General features: G+C 38.3%; 1 protein-coding gene across 4 annotated transcripts in view; it reads left to right on the top strand.

Annotated features, from left to right (window-relative positions):
* The window catches only part of PCCA (propionyl-CoA carboxylase subunit alpha), a 288,817-nt gene that overhangs the window by 66,744 nt on the left and 199,728 nt on the right, over window positions 1-22,345 (top strand). For all 4 annotated transcript variants that reach the window (XM_074859347.1, XM_074859348.1, XM_074859350.1 and 1 more), the window contains 2 exons: window positions 10,485-10,616; window positions 17,312-17,348. In XM_074859347.1, coding sequence (XP_074715448.1) covers window positions 10,485-10,616; window positions 17,312-17,348 — 169 coding nt within the window. The remainder of the gene's footprint in view (window positions 1-10,484; window positions 10,617-17,311; window positions 17,349-22,345) is intronic.

Here is a 22,345-nt window from a genome sequence, read left to right as displayed (position 1 = left end):
AGTGCACTTACTAATCAGGCTATACGGTTGTGTTCTGTATTCATTTGTGAAGCTTCACATTCATCTTTAGAACAGGAGAAATAGTATGGCTGTATAAAGAGTGTCTTGTGCCCGTGCATTTTCTTAATCTGCTCTAACATTCAGGTTTTTAGACTGTTTGTTATTCCATTTGTCTTCCCTACTGAACTCTCATTTTGAGAGTTTGTTATAGAAAATTTTGTATATACAGTAAACTTGGGTCCTTGGTAATGTGAGGCATTGGTTTGGCTAGAAGGATGCTCCCCTGTTTCTGCCTCTCATCATTCTGTCCTGCTTTTTCTCCATGAGTGCCTGGTTTTCATTTAGAGTAATGTATATTTTGTGTTAAACATCTCATTGAGCGTCCTCTGCCAAGCTGAAGACTTTTTTTTCCAGACTGAAAGCCAAATGGCCTAGAAAATAAAGTGCTGCTAACTTTCTCTACTGAATTCAGTAAAGTGCCTTTTTTTTTTTTTTTTACTCCAAACAAATTAAAAATACCATGTAGGTTGAATCCTAATTAAAAAAAAAATGTTTTCAATTAGGAGATCTAGTACTCTTGAAGAATAAATTTTACTTAATTGTATTCTGAAATAAAGTAGCTTAATAGTGTTTGACTATTTGACTGTGGCTGAAATTTAGTCTTTAATTGATAAGATGGAGTACTTATGTAGCACATCAAACAAGGAATCTTTCTTACCTTACTAACATGTTCAGGATGGCTTTGTGCAACACTGACACGTTACATTTTGAACTAAGAGCTCGTATTAATGATTAAACAAATGCTGCTTTTTACATCAGGCAAAATCTTGTGTGGTCATGCAACTGATAGAACTTTTTTGTGTTGCATGAAAAATGAAATGGTCTTCATGAGGCTCGATGATTGGGAAGACTAAGATTACACTTGTTAGTGTTTGCCATTTCCTTTGTGCATACCTGATTTCTTCTCTTTATCTTCGTGTAATCAGCAGCTATATCCATTTCCAGGATCTAATTGAACGTAATGAAGAAAGAGGTTGGGCTGTTAAGCTTCCACATTCTCTTCTCTTTGTGCTGCTCATGGTGCTAAAAAGAGATGAGTTAACATAAACCTGAGTAGGCTGTTTAACCTTCTTTCTCTTCTGGAAATGTAGATGCAATAACATTTGCAGCTGAAAAGGCTCATTCGCAGTTTCTAATGTTTAAGGATGCAAATGAAGCATTTTGTCTTTTCTGTCGCCTGGAGGTGTTAAGCAAGGAAACAGAAAGAGGTTTCTAGGATTAGTTCCACAGATTTCTTTTATCATGTAAAAATCAAGGGTGGTTTCAATGCCATGAAGTGAAGAAAAGCAATATGGAAACCATCCAGGGAAAATTCTTAAGTTTCGTTTGTTTCTACCTAAATTTTCTGGGTATTCATTACTACTGATGTAGTCGAATACTCAAACTTTTTGCAACACAGCAGGACTAAGTTCCTGTGCCTGTGCATTGGGTGGTGTGTGTGTGGGAGGAATGTTTTATAGGTAATGAAGCAATTCATCATTGATGGTGGCATGTCACACAAACTACTGTATGTTCAAGTTTTATACTTTGTAGTTGAGAAATGCTTCTAAAAACTTGTGTAACTCAGGATTGCATTTGGCTTCCGGACAAAGACATAAAATAATACGTAGACCATCTAAAGCTTTAATCTGTTTTGAAGTGAAATTATCAAGTAAAACTTCAGCTTGATGATCAGATCCAAAGTGAAAACTTGTAAGTATAGAGCCCCAGAGGTATTTCTTGTTTTTCTCACAGTGTCTTGTAGCTTTGAGTCCTTGGAAAAAGCTGCCTCTGTGCTGCTTTTCACTTGCAAAGATATGACCTGGAAGCTGAATACCATTTATTGCACTTAGAAGTATAATGTACGTTATGAAATGTTGACTAATGAGACTTTTAAAAAAATTTAAAAATACAAAAGGAAATCAATACAAGCACATTTACCCTTTGTACATATAATCTGTGATAGTATGAGTTCACAACTTGTATCTTAAGGAAGACATCTACAGATTAGCCTGATTCTTGCAGTTTTGACTTTGTAAACCTACCACTTCTGTGGAATTAAATAGGAGATGACTTCAGAGTTTGTTTAAAAGCTATTTTCTGTGCAGCATTTGTGCTTAAGATGATGCTGACCATCTAGATTTATTCTGGCTGTTCCCTGGTGTTTATGCAGGAGATTGTGCACCTTTTCTGAAAGGTGCACGTGCTTTTGGGACAGTGGAGTTAAGTAGCCTTAGATGGTTCTTATCCTGGTTCAGCAACTGTGCCTTTTGTTTAAACTGAGCTTTAGAGTAGTCTAACAGATTGATTTTTCTCTTCCCGTGCCCAGTATTTGAGTATACATATACTACACTTTGAAAAACATAAATATGCCTACCTTTCTCTATGTGATATATAGATATATGCAGTTTGTGCATTCTATTCAATTTCAGGTAAGGTTTTTTATTCTTTTCTAAAGAAACACTTCCAGTGTGTCACTTCCTCTTACAATATGTACTCCTATTTGAGATGGTCAGTACAGAAATGGCACAGTAGTGTCACAAGTGACATAGCTTGTGTGGTGGGTCTGGCCTCTAACATGCAGTGTGTTTTGGAGCCAAGTAACAGTAAGTTTTTAGTTCAAAGTAGAACTTAGAACAAGCAATGAGGTCTGGCAGGCTGGGCAGCACAGTTCTTCACCGTCACCTCCTTCCTCTAGCAAGTGGCATTGGGCTCTGTCGCTTTCCCAATTGCCAATTAACCTTTTACTGCAGAGGCTAGTTGCTATCACAGTCTACCTGCCTGCTGCTTATGCAACTCAAGGTGATTGTAATACTCCATCTCCTTCCCAAACCCTCAAACAAAACAAAAGCCAGACTTCCAGAAATAACTACAGTAGTCAAAAGTAGATGTAGTCAGAGAGAAGTAGGATGCTACAGCCCTTCCCCTCCCCTATAGCATGTTTATCCATCTACTTATATCGCATACTGTGTTCACTTAAGAGATGCTATGCTGTTCTGTCATAAGCCTGTACAGAGGGCTGTAACTTGCTTTTCTTCAGCATGGCTCATTTTTTTAAATACTTGTTCTAATGAAGGATGCTACTGTACCTGTGTTGTCTTTTGTCTCTTGTGTGTGTATATAAATGTGTATATATTCTCAACATCTTTTGGCTTCAGAAGTTCTGCTTATTATCATTGGCCACTCCTCTATATGTTTTTTATTCTGAGCTTTCAGAATAGCAGCAACAGGCCCCAGTTGCTTGAGCTGATAGTTCGTTTCTGTGTGTCTAGCAGAAAACTTCAGGGTGTGCTTTCATGTCCACTGTGTTCTGTTGTAGAGCATTTTACCAGTTCAGGATTTCCTAGGCTGAGTGAATGCTTCTTATAATATAGTCTTATAGTATATTTCCTAGGGGAATTCCTTTCCAGCGTTCAATGGACAGTCCCTGTATTGCAAGGTGATCGCTTACGTCCCGACCTCTTTCAACAGATGTCAGTGTGCCTGTGTTTCTTTTTCTGGTAGGACTCCTGAATATTGTCTGTCTTTGGATGTTTTATTTGGCCACTTCAACTGGATTTTTCTGTTCTGCCTGGTTATTTTCTAGGTTGTTTAAGCCTCTGTTGGACCTTTGTTTTGCTGCCAGCTCTGCTTCTCAGCACTGCATTTAGCCTCTGTGACTTAGAGGCTTTTTAGTCCATCTGGCTATTCTGGTCATCCTTGAACTGTGCTGCTTATCTGCTCTGCTTTGTATGTGGTTGCAGGCAGCTGCTTGTACAGGTCTGTTTCTTTTTGATGAGCTATGAGGTGTAGATGGGAGATGGTATTCCTGGAAGATTGCAGTTTTTCTGGAACTCTGATACTGTTTGTGATTACCAGACTACTTCCGTCTCTTCCCTTCCGCATTGGATCTACCTCCTTGACTGGCTGTGTGTCAAGAGGGCAGAAAAATTGAGGCAGTCAGTCCCCAGTACAAAGTGAAAGAATTTATCATCTGCATGCAAGTATTTCATGGAAACCTTTTCCAGATTTTTCTGTGAAAAAAAAACTTGAGAGTTGGGACAAAACCTCTTTGAAAAGTTGATCTATGATAACACTTTCTACTGGAGTTCTTATCTGTGGGCCTTCCTTTATAATCTCATTTACCAATAAGTTCTTGGGTAAGTGTGGCAAGTAGTTACCAACTCTTGCTGATCTTGCTGATATCTCACTGCAACAGAATCTTGGTTTTGCTTCTCTTCTGCCCCTAACTTGTTCCACTACTTGACAGCACATGTCAAAGATCCTGGTTCAAGGCAGTGGCTTTGATGCTTCAAACTTCGTCCATTCTGCGATTCAAACAGTGCTCCTCAGAAGCAACGAACCTTAAAACAGAAATGCAGACTCGAACACAAAAGCAGGCCAATATGGCAGCACGCAGTTGTCCCCACAAACCTGAGCATTTGAGGATATGCCTTTCCCCAAAAGAAGGTTCTTGTTCCCTGTTGCATGCTCCAGCAGCTTATGTGGTCCATCCTCCAGTGCCCATTAAGCTTTTCTGTTTAGCTAGTTTTAACTCATGAAAGCAATGGAAAACACTTCTCACAAAAAAACTAGGCCGTTGTCTGCCATGTTGGTCATCTAGGTCAGCTAAGGAGTGCCAGAGCCTGCCCTGGAGAAGAGGGATAGGTAGGACTGTGAAAAGGGATGTGCAGGAGACGAAGGAGAGAGAACGGGGAAAAAGCAGCTAGGTTGGCTCAGTTACTTCTACAGTTAATCCTGACAGGCTGCAGGCTCAGAGCCTACCCAGCCAGCGGTGCTGGGGTTAAGCCAGTTTCTCCTGAGTGAATTACTGTCACTGTCTTTCAGTAAGTAGTACTCTGAGTTTGGGTGTTTGAAAACATCATAGGTAAGTCTGAGTTTGAGAACATATCATTCAATGGCTGTATGTAACAGATTGTTTGGGTTCTTCTGTAAATTTCATGAGCTTGTTTAAAACCAGCTCTGTTTACATAGGAAAGCTTATTTTCAATAAGGCGGGGCAGCTACAATTGCTCCTTGATCTTGCCATTCTCTTAGCCATTTCCTCCTCAGAGGTGGGAAACATTTTCCTACAACTAGCTGTTTCAGGTACCAGGGAAAGAACAAGCACAAAGGCTGTGTTATTATCATTGCTTCTGTGTGGTAAGATAATTATAGGGGCTCTTGCACCTGAAAGTAGCTGGACACTTGGAGTATGTTTTGCCATATCAGTGTGCTGTGAGTGGAAGAATCCCCTTGCCAAATGATCCTGAGAGAGAAAGCACAAGATTCTCAATAACTGTGTTTTTGTACACCTCCTTGTTGGTTGGAGCTGCTCCTGTTAAGCTGGTGTTACGTGCAGATTCAAATATCTTGGCTTGAATGAGGACACCAAAAAGTGTGTTTAATTGTCCATAACTAACGTGGTAAAAGACAGAGGAAAAGTTTTAGTATCACTTGTTTTGTCTAAAGCTGGGTTGGAACTGTTCAGTCATTTCCTGCAGCGCTGGGAGGCCTGGCAGCAAGTTGGCTGGTTTGCCACATATTCATAAGCCCACAGAAGAGTATATGTTGCCAAGGGAGCTAGCGTGTATAAAAGTTTATTATGCAGTTTTCCCTCCTTCATGCTTTCTATCTTTAGTTTTGCTTATGCTGTCACTGAGCTGACTCCATTACTGACTATATAATACAGTAATTGTGAATTTCTGCATCCATAATTTCCAGGTTGAGAGGTGCAAAGGAAACTCCTCTTCTAGGATCAGTCTCTCCAGTTACCTCAGGTCTGCAAGAGTTTGCCAGATGGACAGGTCCTTTCCAAATGTTGGGAGTATGGCGATTTACACTAGCATAGGTCCATTTGACCCAGTCTGTTCCCAGAGCAGTCAGACGTGGTCGACAGGCAGCAAAGGTCACATACAGCTCAACCCCAGACTTCCCAAATGGATTTTCCAAATCTTGCCTTTGCTTGTCCTACTTTTGACATTTTTAGTTTTTGCTATATTTGGGGTCCTCTGTTCCCTGAGGGTAGAATAAGGCTTTTGTCTGGCTTCTAAAAAAAAAAAAAAAAAGAGAATTAACCGCTTGCAATTTCTTACAGCAGTACAATTAAAACAGCTACTGCTCCTCTCAAAAATAAAAATAGAGGGATGTTGGGGAAGACTCTCCAATATCTACTACTTAGACAAAGAAAAAACTAACTTTCTTAGCATGGAATGTATTCTGAAGTTGCTCTTTTATAAAATATTCCTTATTGTTTGTCTGTAGCTTTGACTAGGCAAAGTAAAGCAGTGATACACAGGTATCATAGGTATGTTTCTAAAGCAAATGCTGGTACATGTTTATGGTGAAACTTGGTATGTTCCCTAAAGCCAGGTAATTAGTTTTCAAGGCTGGAGTACACTGCTGAATGTGTGTGGGAGTAACAGAACTTTTGGAAGAACTTGTTTGATATGCAGTGTGTAAGCTTGTGTATGTACAGCAGAGGTTCTAGATTTGCCAGTGTGGCAACAGGCACCGTGTGTGGACATACTGTCATCAGGCACTGGAAGTGTTTCCTGCACAGTTTCACCACTTTTGTGTGTTTCATAAACTAAGGATACTAATGGATGAGTGCTGATAAATCTTTGTGGGAGCTGAAGATGTTACTGCCACATTCTTTCTTATGGTCTATTATTGGCATTTTCAGTATCAGGAACTAGAGCTTTGAACAGGTTATTTAGTAAATTTCATGTGAGTATTGGCAGTGAAGAAACTGGGGCACTTTTCTGGTGATGAGGCTTTGGCAGAGGGCTTGAGCAAGCATTTTGAGTGATGGGGACTTAAATTATGGTAGCAAAACTTGCAAGAGTTTGTCTAGCAGTGCCTTAAGCTGACAAAGTATTTTTTGTGAATTTAGCTAGTTAATTACAAGTCATGTCAGAGAATGCATACCTTTTCTATGTAAGAGGTGGTTTGATGTATTGACTGGAAACCAGTGGATCCCACTTGGTTTGTTAACTTATTTTTGATTTATGAATATTGCAGCGTGACAAGTTACATGGTTTCAGGTATCTTGTGATATCACATTGAGTTAAATTATTTTGTTTCAGATTTTGTTGCTGCGAAATAACGGGATGTGATGACTACCCCAGTTGACTAACCTTATAGGTGAATAGCTGGTGGTACTAAGATGCTGCTTGTTCACAATTAAAGAGCAGTTCTGTGTAAGGTGCAAAGGTTCAGAGCAGTTAAAGCTAAGAGGTGCTTGTGTAGACAAGTGCAGTTTGTAAATTCTGGGCATTAAAAAAGCCCCAAAGATGCAGGTTGAAGCAGGTGATATTTGCATTAGAGTAATGTGAATCTGCTGCACATCATCTAGTACTTAATTTTTAGTAAGTAGTGTTGGTTGTATCCACATGGAATATTACAGCTCTACAAGATTCGTGTAACAAATACACTGGATTAATTTCTTGAAATAGTCTGGAGTGTTTCTTCTCAGGTGGTTCATGAATCTCTCCTGAATGGTGCTGTTCTCTTCTTATCCAACTACCTGCTTGGGAAGGAGCAGGAAATGAAGTGGGCACTTTGAAAGTCCATGCCACAAGTCAGTGAGAGGAGACAGTAAGTCAAGCAAGATGTCCCCTCCATGCCTTTCACTGGAAAGGTGCATACTTACTGATGTCATGAATGTAATTCCCATCTTCTCCTGTGACCTCCAGTTTGAATGAAGGCTTTGTTATTTTCTGACAAAAGAAAGTCAGAGGAGGAAGAGAAACGGTGTAAAAGTAGAGTATTGGAAATAGACTGCAAGCTGGAAGTCTTGGATGGTCTGTCCGGGCAGCAAAAGTTTTGAACCCACTGCCTTGACCTCTGGAGATCCCATGTTTTTGATGGTAGACTTTGAAAAGAGAGTGGGGAGAGGAAGCAATACATGGTGAAGTTTGAAGTGGCATTGATCAGGATGCACATGTCAGTGTTATGGCAGAAACTGTAGAAATAAGGTATTTCCATGTTAGGAGTGATACAAGAGGGACAGCATAATCTCCAGTTGCCAAGTACGTAAGTGAACCTTTTCCACAAAGCTTTTTGAGATTGAAATACAGTCTGATGATAGAAGGGAACTCTGCCCTATCTCCAGGTATATGCAGGCACTTAGTTAAAACTCTCTTGTTAAGAGGAAATGAGGTATCAGTTTTCAGTTTGTAATCTGAAATGGTCAGCTCCAAACTTTGTGTCATTGTGGTTTCAAGCATCAACTCATTGCTTCCCTTCTTTAAAAAGTGAATTCCTTTAGCGTTCAGATCCTTTGGCACTATGATTTATTTAGAATTAATAATTCTGCACCCTCATGTTGGTCTTCCTATTCCCTCCTCCCTCCTATTGCAGTCTTCCCAACTCTGTAAAACAGCTATTGATCAAATCAGTATTACTGAGGTGCTGAGCTAATAAGCCCACTGTAGTAGAGAAGAGGTGGGCTGAGATAAAATCCCAGATCATAGAATGGTTTGTGTTGGAAGGGACCTTAAAGATCATCTAGCTCCACTCCCCTGCCATGGGCAGGGATACCTTCTACTAGACCAGGTTGCTCAAAGCCCCGTCCAACCTGGCCTTGAACACTGCCAGGGAGGGGGCAGCCACAGCTTCTCTGGGCAACCTGTGCCAGCGTCTCACCACCCTCACAGTAAAGAATTTCTTCCTTATAGCTAGTCTAAATCTGCTCTCTTTCAGTTTAAAACTGTTACCCCTCATCCTATCGCTACACTCCCTGATAAAGGGTCCCCCTCCCCATCTTTTCTGTCAGCCCCCTTTAAGTACTGGAAGGCCGCTGTAAGGTCTCCCCGGAGCCTTCTCTTCTCCAGGCTGAACAATCCCAGCTCTCTCAGCCTGTCCTCATAAGGAAGGTGCTCCAGCCCCCTGATCATCTTCATGGCCCTTCTCTGGACCTGCTCCAACAGGTCCACGTCCTTATGTTGGGGGTCCCAGATCTGGACACAGTACTCCAGGTACTCATGAGAGTGGAGTAGATGGTTCATTTTGAGTTGAAACTAACAAGCCTTTGATGTAGTGGAACTGATGCTCAGCATTTGGTTTGGGTGTCTTTGCACTGAGCTTCCTAGCGTGTCTGTAATACTTACCTGATCTTTTCTCTGTTATCTGTAGCACCCTGTTAGCTAGGATGATAGGAAGTTGTCTACGCAGAGCTATTACACTCTTCCTGCTAGGAAGCTGCTGACAGTGAAATCAGTGACTCCCAAGTGTGTTGAGAGCTCTCAGCTCTTGTAAGATCGTGAATAGGAGGACATTGTTCTCCAACTTAAAATACATATTTGTCCTGTGTTTGTTCTGTGGTCATGTACTGCCATCATGTAAATACATAAAGCTTCAGCAAAATTACTTTTTATTGTTATCTGGCAACCCTGACATATGCAGCACAAGTGTATGTCAGAAAGACAAAATATTAAGACACAAATTCTGATATAAGAAATTGAATGTTTGCCATTTGTTAGTGTTGGTATTAAATAAACTGCCTATCAGCTGGAAACAAGTTGTTTTTAAGCATTTCACAGGTGTCTTGGAATTGGGCAGGAAAGAAAAAAAAATCAATGAAACAGTTGGAAAAAATTGTACATAGAAAAAAAACATTTGATTTTTTTTTTTTCCTATGGTACAAAAGATGTTAAGTTGCCCAAAATATGCATGTACTCAGTGAATGTGTCAGTAACTTCCAGCGAAACAGTTTTGCTAGAATTGCCTTTAGCTCAATATAGTACTGACCCTGGAGAGGATTGAAAAAATGTCTGTACTTGATCACTGAAGTCTGTTGCTGGCATAGAGAAACAGGAGGAGGAAAAATGCAATTCAGTGTTCTACCTACACATTAAAGTATTAAAGTTGAAGTATTAAAGTATTTTATGTTACCCTATTTGCACGTTAGTATGGAAAAGACAGTTGCCTGAAAGAACAGGGGAAACATTATTTCACTTATTGCCCTTATTTTCAAGATCTCTAAATACGTTGAGTAAGAGACTGCGCTTTCATTTTGATGTTTCATCAGGGTTTGGTTTTAGGAATGCATAATGGAATTTTCAACTGCATTACAGTTTAGCAAGCATGTCTTTGTAAATCACTTGTGGCTATTTCAATGGTGAGTTAACTAGCTTCTGTTTTCTCAAGGGATATTTCTAACTTTCAAGCTGGAGTACTTCCACTTTCAGCTATTTTTCTTTGGCCTGGCTTTGATTTATACAAATGCTAATTGTGGGAGCTTTGAATCTGTGTGTATACATAGTTTCACAAGGTCATACACATTTTTAATGAACTGGCCAAAATGCTGCTGCTAGGTTGTTTAAGATAAACAGATCACTATGTCTTCTAAACGTTGTTTCATTAATCGGTTCAAAAAGAGAAAAAAGAATTAACAGCAATACCTGTATAAAGCTGATTTTTACTTTTGTTTCCTAAAGTTATATCTTCATTGTCTTTTACAGGCATCAGAAGGTGTCACCTTCATTGGACCTGACACACATGCTATTCAAGCTATGGGAGACAAGATTGAAAGCAAATTGTTAGCCAAGAATGCAAAGGTCAACACAATCCCTGGCTTTGATGGAGTAGTCAAGGTGAGAAATCATTTAATTACTGTCTGCCCGCTGTAGGAACAGTGTCTAAATTGAAGTACACCTATTGAACGTCTGATGCAGAATATAATTTCAACTTCTTTTTCACTAACATGTAATTAAAATTGGGGTATAGATTTGTACTAGTGAGAGCGTTTAGGAGAAGAGAAAGTCCTTCATAATAAATGACGTATTAAAGACTGTCTCTAAAAGTATTTGCTTTAAATTTAAACATGAAGGCAGGTAAATGTGTTAAATATCAGGTGTTGATTTGACTATCTGCACATGTCTTCTTGTTGGCAAAGATCTTGACAGCCCTAAGTTAACAGTGAAGTTTGTTAACACTGTATGAAGTTTCCATCTTATTATCTGTGCTGATGGTGTAGATTTCCATGTGTTGTAAAACTTGGGATGAGGATGAGGGGAATTTGGTGTGCCCCTGTCCGAATCTACAGCTAGTGTTCTTCCTGGGGTTTTAGAAGGAATGATTTTTAACAGTTTTCTAAAATTGGTTGTTTCTTTATATTTTTGTAAGGTGAAATAAAGTGTCTTTGGTTTTGGTTTATTTTCTGCTATAGTGATTAAGTATTGGGCTCTTACAGATTTTCCTATGTGCTTTATATACTGTCTGTGTATCCTTTAAAACCTTCATTGTATATGCCTAAAGCTTTGGTGTATTGTAAAGCGTAGACCACCTGGGTTGAAATTTTTTATGCTTGACATGTGAAGTTTAGATTTTTTTTTTCCAAATAAAATTTGAATAAAACTTTGCACAAAAAAGTGAAAAGTTTGTTTCAGCAACTCTTTAGTGAAGGGAAAGCTTTTCATTTTTATTTATGACAATTGATATTGACCTCTGATCATCATAAATCTTATTTACATGATGAAATAGGAAATGTCAAGGTAATTGAGAACCACTGAATATACTGATAGAATGCAGACTGTGTTTTAAGGAGCAGCATATATATACCAGGGCAATGGTGTTCAACACTGTGTCAGCTAAGTTGGATTTTAAGCTCCGTTAGGAAGAAAAAACCCCAAACCCAACTGCATGAATAGAGGGTGAATAGCGTGTAAAGGGGCTAAGCCTCCACAAAATTATCTGTTCTGATGAGGATGTCTGGAGAACTTGGCTAGTGAGGGAGAATGATGACATCATGAAGTAGCTGAGGTCAAAATGCACGAGAGTGTTCTTCAGTATTCGTGATGGAAATGCCTGGTGAGTGTAATGCCGGGCAGTGGGATATGCTGCAAGAGGTAAAGGTGTGAAGACTCGTTTCTCTTCTGGAGGACTCCGTATGAGTGTTAGGCTGGCATTTGTGGCAACGCTGAAGTCTGGCAGTGACAAGTTGAACGCAGCATTCCTTTAGGTTTGCATGTTTTAGCAGTCCTTGTGTATGTGGTCCTTTAGCACTCAGAAGGTTTAAACAGCAGCCAAGCTACTGTGGATAAGATCCTCTGTTCTGTCTGATATCCTGTATATTCTTCTAGAAATCCTGAAAATAACTTCCAGAAAAACATCTAATTAGGAGATAACTTTGAACTAATCATTAAAGCCCACAAAACTTTTTCTCATGCAGAATCAAATGCTCAAAATGCTGGTTTTATCACTATATCAAGTTAAAACTTATGTAAGGGTCTGTTACCCTGCTAATGTAAAGAAACAAACCTGGCAAAGTAGGATAGTGGTTAATGAACAGCAGTATAACCAGTGAGACTGAGCTACTTACCTGTATGTACTTGTTTGAGACCTTTAATTGCACTGTTTTTTGACAATTAATCTGAAGTTCCTGAAATAAAATGAAAGAACATAAGTGATCTGGATGACAGTTGCCCATATGCAATGACAGTCTTAACAGCAAATGAACTGGAATGTGGGATTGAGTTGACAACTCCAATCCATGGCTGTTGAAAGGAACCATGCAGTAGTTATTTAATCCTGAAGTGTCTATATATCAATTTCGCATACCTCAGCCTTGCACTAGTTCTCATTATCTGAAGAGTGTTGATGATAAAGAACACAAGATTTAAAAAGAAACCTGCAGTGTACCCACCAAGTAAGAAAAAGGAGAGTCCACAGGTACTGCCAGTGTTGTAGGTTCCATCAGAAAGGGGAGATGAAACTTCTAGGATAACCAGTGTGTTGGTTACCAGTTCTAGGAAGTAAAACTTGTGATAATGGATATTATCCTTGCTATGGATCTAAATACGTGCCTATGTTTGTCCTCTGATGCCCTTCCTGTGGTAGTGTCTTTTGCTCTGATGAATACCTGAGTAGTTAGGTCATACAGGATGCCTGATCTTTGGTTAGAGCTTGATGGACTATTTTGCCAATTTAGACTAAGATAGGCAGGGCGAAGCTGTGTGACACCAGGTATAATCAGAAGAGCAACATCAGAAGAAATTGGAGACTGGATAGGGTTTCTGCCATTCTATGGGAGACCTGTCTTAGTCACAGTGTTATGAAGCTTTCAAAATCTTTGAGAGTTCTTTTTCTTGAGAAACAAAATTTTTAAGGTCCTAGGAAGGAGTTAAGTGTCTGCTCGATACTTGAGTTGATTAGAGGTGGCTTCATCTTTATAGTGGAGTCTAATAAAGCTGGAAGACGACTGCATTCATGCTGATGACAATGCCAGAAGTTAAGAAAGATCAGTTGCACATACTCTGTGGATGAATTGTTAAAGAGAACATAGAGTAACAACTTCTAGTGCTTTGTATTCAACTCGGGACTGCACTGAAAATCTTTGTTACTTTATCCAGCACTTGTTAAATAGTGCTGCAGATAATGTAGGTCCTTAATGAATAAAGGGTGTTTTCCCCCTCTTATTTATGTTGCTTAGCACTTACACGTAGTAGACACTGGAGTTGCGAAGCTTTCGTAACATCAGAAAAATTGCCAGTGAGTAGAAATTAAATTAGAAATTTAAGAGAAAGGAAGCTCTTCAGCAGTGTAGTTAAGCATCTGGAAGGATTGAAGAGGAGGATGCTTTGCATAACAGACACAACTAACTTCTCATACAGACAAACACTGTAGCAAATATCAAACTGAGAATAGAAAGAGAGAGTGGAGAGGGTAGTTTGACGAAGAGTAATTTTCTTCTCATCCCTGGTTCAGTTTCTCTCTTGGCCAGTGCAAAGGTTATCCAGTCTACACATGTAAGGAACCTGAGTCTGGTGCTGTCAGCTACAGAGCCAACAAAAGCATTCAGAGGTAGTTTATTTCAAATTCTGTAACTACAATTAATTTCCTAAAACCTGATTGGGAGAGATAGTGGTAAATAGTCTTAATCAAAAGAATTCGTGTTAATCCACTTGAGCAATGGCTATACTAAGAGCTGAGAAGATGTATTGTCTGTAAATGAGTAAAGAAGAATAAATGACAGGAAGAAAGTGGAGGCTGAGTTAAGTGTAGAAGGAGATGTCATGTTAAAAAATGGCGAAGGAATGACAAGAGAAGAAAGATTTTTATATTGTTTCACCATGTGTAGCCAGTTTGGTTTTATGGCTGGTAGAACACAGCTGGTAGACCCAGAATATTAATGTCTCTGGGTGTCTACTTAGTTTCACTAATGTCAGTAGACACGCTGAAGGTTTTCAGCAAGGCTATGAATTTACTGTATTTAAGTTTTCAGGTATCTGTTTTGGCTGTATTCTTGCACTGGGGTATTGACATTGGTATTAAATGATCACTGTATTGCTGGAGAGGTTGTTGGAGACTAGAAATAAAGTGGAGGTTCTCCAAGCCCAGCACCCTCAGCCATGAAAACTATTATGTAGTTCTTCATAATTAATACAGTGTTTTACAGCTCTAGGAGTCTCTTAAACAGCTTTATCCTGGAATTCCTCTGCATCAGAACAGCTTTGCTTTTTGTCTCCACCTGCTGGTACCTGGCAGAGAGGCATGTACATGAAATTAGGTTAGAAATTCTTAGGCTAAATGAGTATTTTATGTCTTTTGAACTTAATGAAATCAGCCATTTGTAAAAACACCATGACATCATTTTATAACTCTTATGATTTTTATAAACTTGTACCATTACTTGAGCATTTTTATTTGCACAATAAAAAGTGGTGCTAAAATTATTTATTTCTTTACAGTCTCCAGTTTATTTTGGGAAAATGGTAGTGTAGCTAATGTGTTTTTTGGAGGAAACAGCAGTAAATCATTGAGGATTTTGCTTTTAAAAAATTACTCAAAATGCTTTTAGTACCAGTGTGGTTTTGTATGTTTTGCACATATGGACTTGTGTGTTATGCAGCGTCATAGCATTCAATTTTTTGCCCCCCCCTATGGCAAATGCTGTGTATCTCTATGAAGTTCTTTGCACCAAAAATCTAAAATAACTGTCCTAGCTTCTTAGGAGTACTCAAACCGCTGCTGTATTTGTGTAATCTGCAAGTGAAATGCATGATACTAAAACATGCCTTCTTAGGGAAAAAGATCGAAAGACCAGAGATTTCAATATGTCAGTTGTTTATTAATTTTTTTGTTTATTAGTTTCTCTTTAAAGTACAGCATATTTTTGTTTTCTGTTTCAGAAACGCTCTTTGAAGGCTAAAGAATTTGAATATGCATTGATTTTTTTTTTTTTTTTTTGTATCTGAAGTTTGGGCTCCAATATATTACAACTATAAAAGAAACAGATGTTGAAAGTGTAAATTAATAACTGTGCTGGGCAGATGACTTCAGCCTGTTCAAGCCAGAACTGAGACAATTAGTGCTGCTGATACGATGCCGCTTATTACTTAGTTGTTGTATGTGTGTATAAAAATAGTGGTAGTGAAAAGTTCCCCTATAATGATTTGCAGCTTGTCTTCCTGTGGACTGCAATGTATCAGTTAGCCACTTGTTTGCAGGTAACTAAGTGAAAAAAAATTACTCTGTTTGCTTCCCCCCTCTTAATTTTATTTTGCAAATATATGAGTGAATTTGCAAGAGAAAAGAAATGTAAAAGTTTCCTTCTTGACTATAATCGTGGCTCTTCATCAGTCATCACTCTTCCTGCATTTTGTTCAAGAGGCTCTAATTGTCTGCATTTGGCAGGTTTAACACTTCCTGACAGAGAGGCTATTAAGGGGAAGTATTCTCACATAACTGTCACAGGCAGGAACAAAGAACCTTCAAACTCAATGTGTGGAAACCACTAACATTCTTAAATGACCCTTTTCATGCATTTTATCCCTTTAAGCTAAAATTTGGAGGGTGCAGGGTCATGGAAAGCAGCAAGGTGTAATAAAACAGTAAACCCTGATTTTTTTTTTTTTTTGGGGTGTGTGTGTGTGTGTGTGTAGTTTTTTTGCTAGATTTATCTCTTGACTTAAAAACAATTGTTATTTGGAAAAATCTCATTAACAGATGTGACTGGAGTAAAAAGACTTAAAACTGATGTTGCTTTCAGGACTGCTTTGAACTTAACAAGCACCGATTTGTGGAGCAGACTAGCTAATGAAAGGAAATTAAATTTTCTGACAACTTCCCCTGCCAGCCCCCTTATTCTTCATGGGGCTGTTACTAGGTACTGAAGACTTTTAAAGAGGATTTTGTTTTATTATCGGACATAAATGAACCAGGTATGAACATTTCTTATGTATTTTTTTTTAAAGTTCTGACCTGGGTGCTTTTAAAACGGATTGCCTTGAAAGCTTTAAAAATATCAGGTTTCATTTTAATGTTCATAAGTCAGCCCCCATAGTTTCAGACACACTTAGCAGCTGGTGGTTTCCAGACATTACTGCCTTCCATACAAATTTTTTAATGCATGTCATGGAATAGTATAAATATTAGCAAATTTGGATGGAATTTTCAAACTTAATCCATGCCACTGTAATTTAACCCTTTTTCTTTCTGGGAGTATATAATGGAAAAATATTGTTACCAGTAGAAGAAACCAGAATTAACTACTGCAGGAGAAGAGATTTGGTTACTAAGAAGTAAAGCAATTCAAGTATTTTGGTCTTTATTCTCTGGGTTTTCTAGTACTTTTTTCTGTAGCATGCTATACTAGTATGAGTCAGCTGAAGCAATAGGTGGCATCAACAAAAGGATTTTTCTAATTGTCGTATGTGAGTAATGAGGGGACTCTTAAATGGAAACAATTATGTGAATCTTCTCATTTCAGATACAATTGAAAATTATGCATTTAAGGTTTATTCTGTCTTTAGAATGAAAAATTTACAAAAGTAAAATGCTTGTGTTCTTTTTTCGTTAGACAAAAAAATTTGTCTTTAAAGAAGTTCTGCAAGATTTTTTTCTGAACCTGAATCACTCCCAAACAATAGAGAATCTACTCCCCCTACTGACAAGAACCAGGAAAACACAAGAATACCTGTGAGGACAGAAACAAGCTGGCAGTGGACAAACTTTAACGATCTGATTTATGGTCCATTATTGATTGTAAACTTCTAAATTCTAGCATTAAATTCCTACAACTGCAGAAAATCATTTTGCGATCCTGGTTGTGTTTCCTGTCAGCTGATTCCTCGTTGCTTTGAGTTTCTCAGTGTACTAATGATGAGGTAGAATTTACATTCCACTTATGGTATTAATTTTACATTCCTCTGGCTGAAAAGGGTCAGAAGGTTGTAAAATCAAACATTAAATGAATCAGAGGAGACAGTAGTGCAATATATGACTGCCCTCAGGACATAGTGCAATGGCTGATGGGATTAACGTTGGGTCTCATTTCCTGCTTTTACAGGATGCAGATGAAGCTGTCAGAATTGCAAGGGAAATTGGTAAGTTTTTAAATTAGCTATGGTGGGATTTGTGTGCCTCTCAGCAGACATGGTTGACTAAATTGAATGTGTAATAAGTAATCCCTATAGAACAAATAATGTTTTAATAGTTTTTAAGTTCCCTGTTGCCTATGGGGCTGGAAGAATCTAGGCGTTAACGCCCTGTCTCTTAAATCATCACATTTTAGCTTTACAAACTGGACTTTACAGAACAAGTGTAGCCATGATATGTGGAATGCATGTAATATACAGTAATGAGTAGCTTGCTAAAGAAGTTATTTCAAGGTATATCTGCAGTTGGACATGATAGTCAGAAGTTAGGCATGGTACATTTCTCTTTATATGGAGGCTGACACCAGTGGTGTTATGATCTTCATCACTGTGTTGGACTGCAGTTAGCTTGAATATCATCCAGAGCACCAGCCTTTCTTCTGTGCTTTCTGGAATAAAGTCACTATTCGGCTTCTGAATCTCTTACAGAATGGTGAAAAGAGCAACCAGCAAACTGTCTGGGGCTCATTTTGATGAAGGTTAAGTGTAATATGTGTTTAATGAGTTTTGGCTTTTATTTACTAAAGCTTAATATTAGGGAAAATATTAAACCATATGCTTGAAATTACACATGTTCTTAAATGCTTTCTAAAAGAAGAATCTAATGCAATAAGATTTTTTTTTTTGTATGTGTTTTTTTTTCTGTTTTAAGAGGCAGTAGCCATGAAAAGCTATTTAGGTTCATCACAGGTACATAATTCAAAGGATGTATCTGCATTTGAAGCTTCTCTTACTGATCTAGCTACAAATACATCTCACCTGTGTCAAAAGCTATGGCTGTGCCTTATGTGCCAAATAGAAATTGGGACTTGCACTGCTGCAGATGACTTTTCAGAAGTGTAACACCTTTCCACTTTTGAGTTTAAGTTGGGGCTTTTACCCTTCACTGGTTAATTGCTCTGAAACCCTTCAGTGTAGGCTTGCCTGGCTTTTAGGCTGACACAATTGAAGTCAGCATTTCTGTGGGTCAGCCTTTATGTCCCTGTTGGGAAATCAAGTGATTACTGATCACTGTCATGGGAGCAGAAACAAAAGGAAGAGGTTATCAACCAAACTGGAACATTTGGAGGAGAACTGTAAATAAAATTGGTTTTAGTCCTTAAAAAAGACATAGTGACTTTATTTCAGTTCAGTTTCATTTCAATAGTCTTTCTTGCAGGAAATCTTTAAGAAATAAGAGCAAGTATTTTTAAGGCAGTTTTGATTCATGTAAGTCAGAAGGCATTCAGTGCCTTCCTAGATATCCTTTAAAATGTATTCTTGCTTAATTTTCTTCTGAGTTCTGGTGTTCTGTTGACTGGTTCCCATCTTTGATATCAGTACACTTTGGAGGTCGTTATATCAAGGCAGTTTTAAATCTTGTAGATATTAAAGTCAATTAGAGACAGCTGGGTGTTGCTTTATCTAGATGGTAAATTTTTAAACCATTTTGATACAAAAAAGGTTTGTACTATGATGCCATGTAGTGAAAGAAAAACGTCCTTTCTAGCTTTTTCCCCACTTGTGTTTCAAGCAGTTGATCAGTTTGGTTAAGCTGTCTAATCATGACCACTGATTGGAATAAAACCCAATGATTTGTAATTTCAAAGGATCTGAAATAAGATGAAATTAAGGTCTCTTATGTATATAATGCATTTGTCCTCTTATATAAGGCACTTGATAGGCAATTGAATACTTTCAGGGTATTTTTAATTTCGCTTATCCAGTCTTCCAAGAATGCTTAAGTAATTATTAAAAAAAAATTCATCATGGGCCAGCACTTAAAACTCTAAACCATTGTGTAACGTTCTCTTGCTGCCTGTGTGTTCTCCTGCTTATCCCTGCTATGTTCTGGCTGAAGATCCTGTAATAGTGGAGCATGGCACTTCAGGGTTGAGACATTTCCTCTAGCTGTTTCAGTGCCTGTTATTTATGGATACAAATTTGGAAGTATCGGAGTAAAACATACCTTTTGCCCCTCGTTTGAGATGTGCTCTCCTGAGTTGTCAAGAGATAATGTGATGGAGATATTAGGCTAAATCAGGAACTGGAAGAAGTTTAGGCACAAATTGCTGTATAGGCTCATTTCTATAGTCTTTTTTCCTATTTGTCTGTGTGGTCTGTTTTTCTCTTGTGATCCTTTCTGTGGTGCTTAATCACATTGGCTCTTTTCCCATGCTACTTTTAAGTCTGTTTGTAAGTTGTACATTAAGAAGTGCTGGCTTCTTCATTTCTGAAGCATTGATGAAACTCCAGAAAGTTTTACTCTCCAGTTTGAAAGGTTTGAACAACTATGAAGTGCAGTCAGTTAAACTAAATTAAAGTCTATACAAAGCTGAAGAGGTGAAAAACATGCTTTTGTCAAGTTTCATTTGACATGGGTTTAGTTAGTACTAGCTTTTCACTAATGGAGATGGAGAAGGATCTGGTGTTGCCACATGTAATATTGCTCAGACTGATATTGCACAATGCATTCTGCGCTCTACTTACCTGCAACTTTATAAAAATGGTTGAATGATATCTAAACCCATGGTGGCAAAGGGTGGGAACTAATATCTATGGGATACCAGAAGTTTGTTTACTCCTTCTAGCATTCTGATTCTCAGAATAGTAACTGCCCTGGAAACAAAGCGGTCCTAACTTAATATTACCTATTTAACAGCAAAAGTATGCCTGATGGTCTTCAAATTTGACAGCTTTTTACCTTCTTGCTTTCTAAGATCTTTTTATACCCATCCTTCAGATGTGTTGCAAGAATGTAAAATTGTAGAACAAGAGTGGCTTTTATTCTTACATGCAATTTTAATTTCCTGTAAATTAGTATCTAATTTGAGGGAAGGGTTGAAAACCTAACACCTACTCAAATGTGCCTGTTTTGTGAGACTCTTCATTGCTGTTGTCATGGGTCCTTATAAACGTCATTAGAAACTGTTTGCATGCCTCTCCCTTCCTGCAACTAATCCAATCGGTCCACATGGGCACACTTAAGCAATTTCAATTGCTGCCAAATAGTGCAAAAGTGGTTAGGAGAATGATGAGTAATGCATCCTGATCCCAGAATCCTGTACCCCATATGTACGCAAAATTTAGATTCTAAAAAGCCTTCCTTGCTTAGCACACATCAGTCTGGTATTGGCTGAAGAACTGCTATTTATCTTAGTTCGGTGCCCTAGAGAGCAAGTAGTGTGTAAATATTTGAGCATATTTGAGCAAAAGTTCAAGTGCCCTTATTTTGAGTGACTGGCTAACTTGTAGAGGTCTGTTACAAAGAATTTTTCCTTCTCAACCTAAAAAGCTGTGTGTATCTTTTCAAAACAGGCCTTACTTTGATTTTTTTTTTTAAATTTTTTTTTAACTATATTGTAGCTCTCTGGAACCTTTAACTGCCTTGCATACAAGTGTGATTGACCTGTAATCAGTATACATGAAAAGTGAGGGTGGGGTGGAGTTGGGGAAAGCAGAGTGGTCCTACACTTGGTGACTGATACCAGTAACCTGTGTATCCTACCTGATAATTCAACCATGTGAGTTGTGATATATGAACTCTTATATTCTGTAGAATATAAAGACTCACTAAGGCTCACTGCCAACGTGCTTATTTTGCTGCTGAAATGAAAGAACAGTAAATTAGGACTAGATTCTGCTTACAGAATTAAAATCAGCAAGCCATTCAAGAGACTGATATTGTTAGACTGAAATTGTTAGCATAATTGATGATGATTTTTTTCAAGTACTTGTACCACTGAATAAGATAGATTAGGTGATGGAAATTGCCATAGTGAGTTTGCCACAATAAGGCTTAAAACAATGCTTATTTCAGAATCAGACTTACAGCCTCTTAAGTTGGAGAGCGTCTCCAGCTGGCGATAGTGTTGCCAGAGGTATAAGTTTGCTACTATTACCGGGTTAAATCTAATCTTGCATGAAAATCCTACAAGATGTGCTCTTTGCTTTATTTCCAGGTAGCCAGTGACTTGTCTAGGAGCCTGGCAGTTGCCAGGGATCTGGAAAAGCAGCTACAGCATAGATACAAAGTACTAGTATAGTTGTGCTTGTGTAGATATTGCATATACTGCATTTCATGAAAATGAGTTGAACTTCATGGTTTGCTGCATGCAATGTACAGTTATGTTGCACATGCCCTTTTTCCTCTGGGATTGTAGAGGCCTTGAAAATACTTAGTATAGTTCTGGATCGAGCCCAATGTTACTCTGACTTATCCCATACCCCTCTGTGGGCAGCATCAGATATTTCATAGGAGAACTTAAGAGACACTCCAGCAAGCTTATTGCATGGCTCTGTTTGGTCTTACCTTTATACCTAGTAACTAGAGATTACTTTAGACTCTAAAGCATGAAGATTTATAGCCTTTTGGTCATCCCTGCCTGTAGGAACTTGATTTGTGCTCTACATATACTTGTCCATTACCTTTCTACAGCTTTCAGCTACACAAATGCTCTGTAGCATGGGGTTTCACAGTCTAATAACATGTTGGAAACTATTTTATTGATTTTTTTCTCTTTCTTTGTTAATGTTCTCTTTCCTGCCTTCCAATAAACACTACTGTTTCTTATGCTTATCATGCCTTTTTTTTTTTTATGTCCACTTCAGTCTTTTTAAGCATAAGGTTTTCCAGATCTTGCTGGTTTTAATTAGCCTCTCCTGAACCTTCTTTCAGTTAAATGACTTTGGAGAGAAGGTGGACATACTGTATCGCTGTCACTTGACAGAGCAAGAGTAGATCTACATTCCAGAAAGAAACTGTAAACATTAGTTACACATATGATAGCAGACTTGACCATTTCTACTGGGAACCATATTCAAATGTCCCTTTCTGTCCCCACATCAAAGGCTTTTATGGAATGTGTCTTCAGTTTGCAATGACTGATGGACTCTTCTTGCCAGACAGTATCAGCTGGTCTGATATGTGGCTTAATGTTATGATTTTCATTAAACATATTGGAGAC

Source organism: Strix uralensis, chromosome 2 (genome assembly GCF_047716275.1).
Source record: "Strix uralensis isolate ZFMK-TIS-50842 chromosome 2, bStrUra1, whole genome shotgun sequence".
NCBI lineage: Eukaryota > Metazoa > Chordata > Aves > Strigiformes > Strigidae > Strix > Strix uralensis.
Note: the sequence above shows the minus strand (reverse complement) of the source record. Positions and strands in the feature narration are given on the sequence as shown.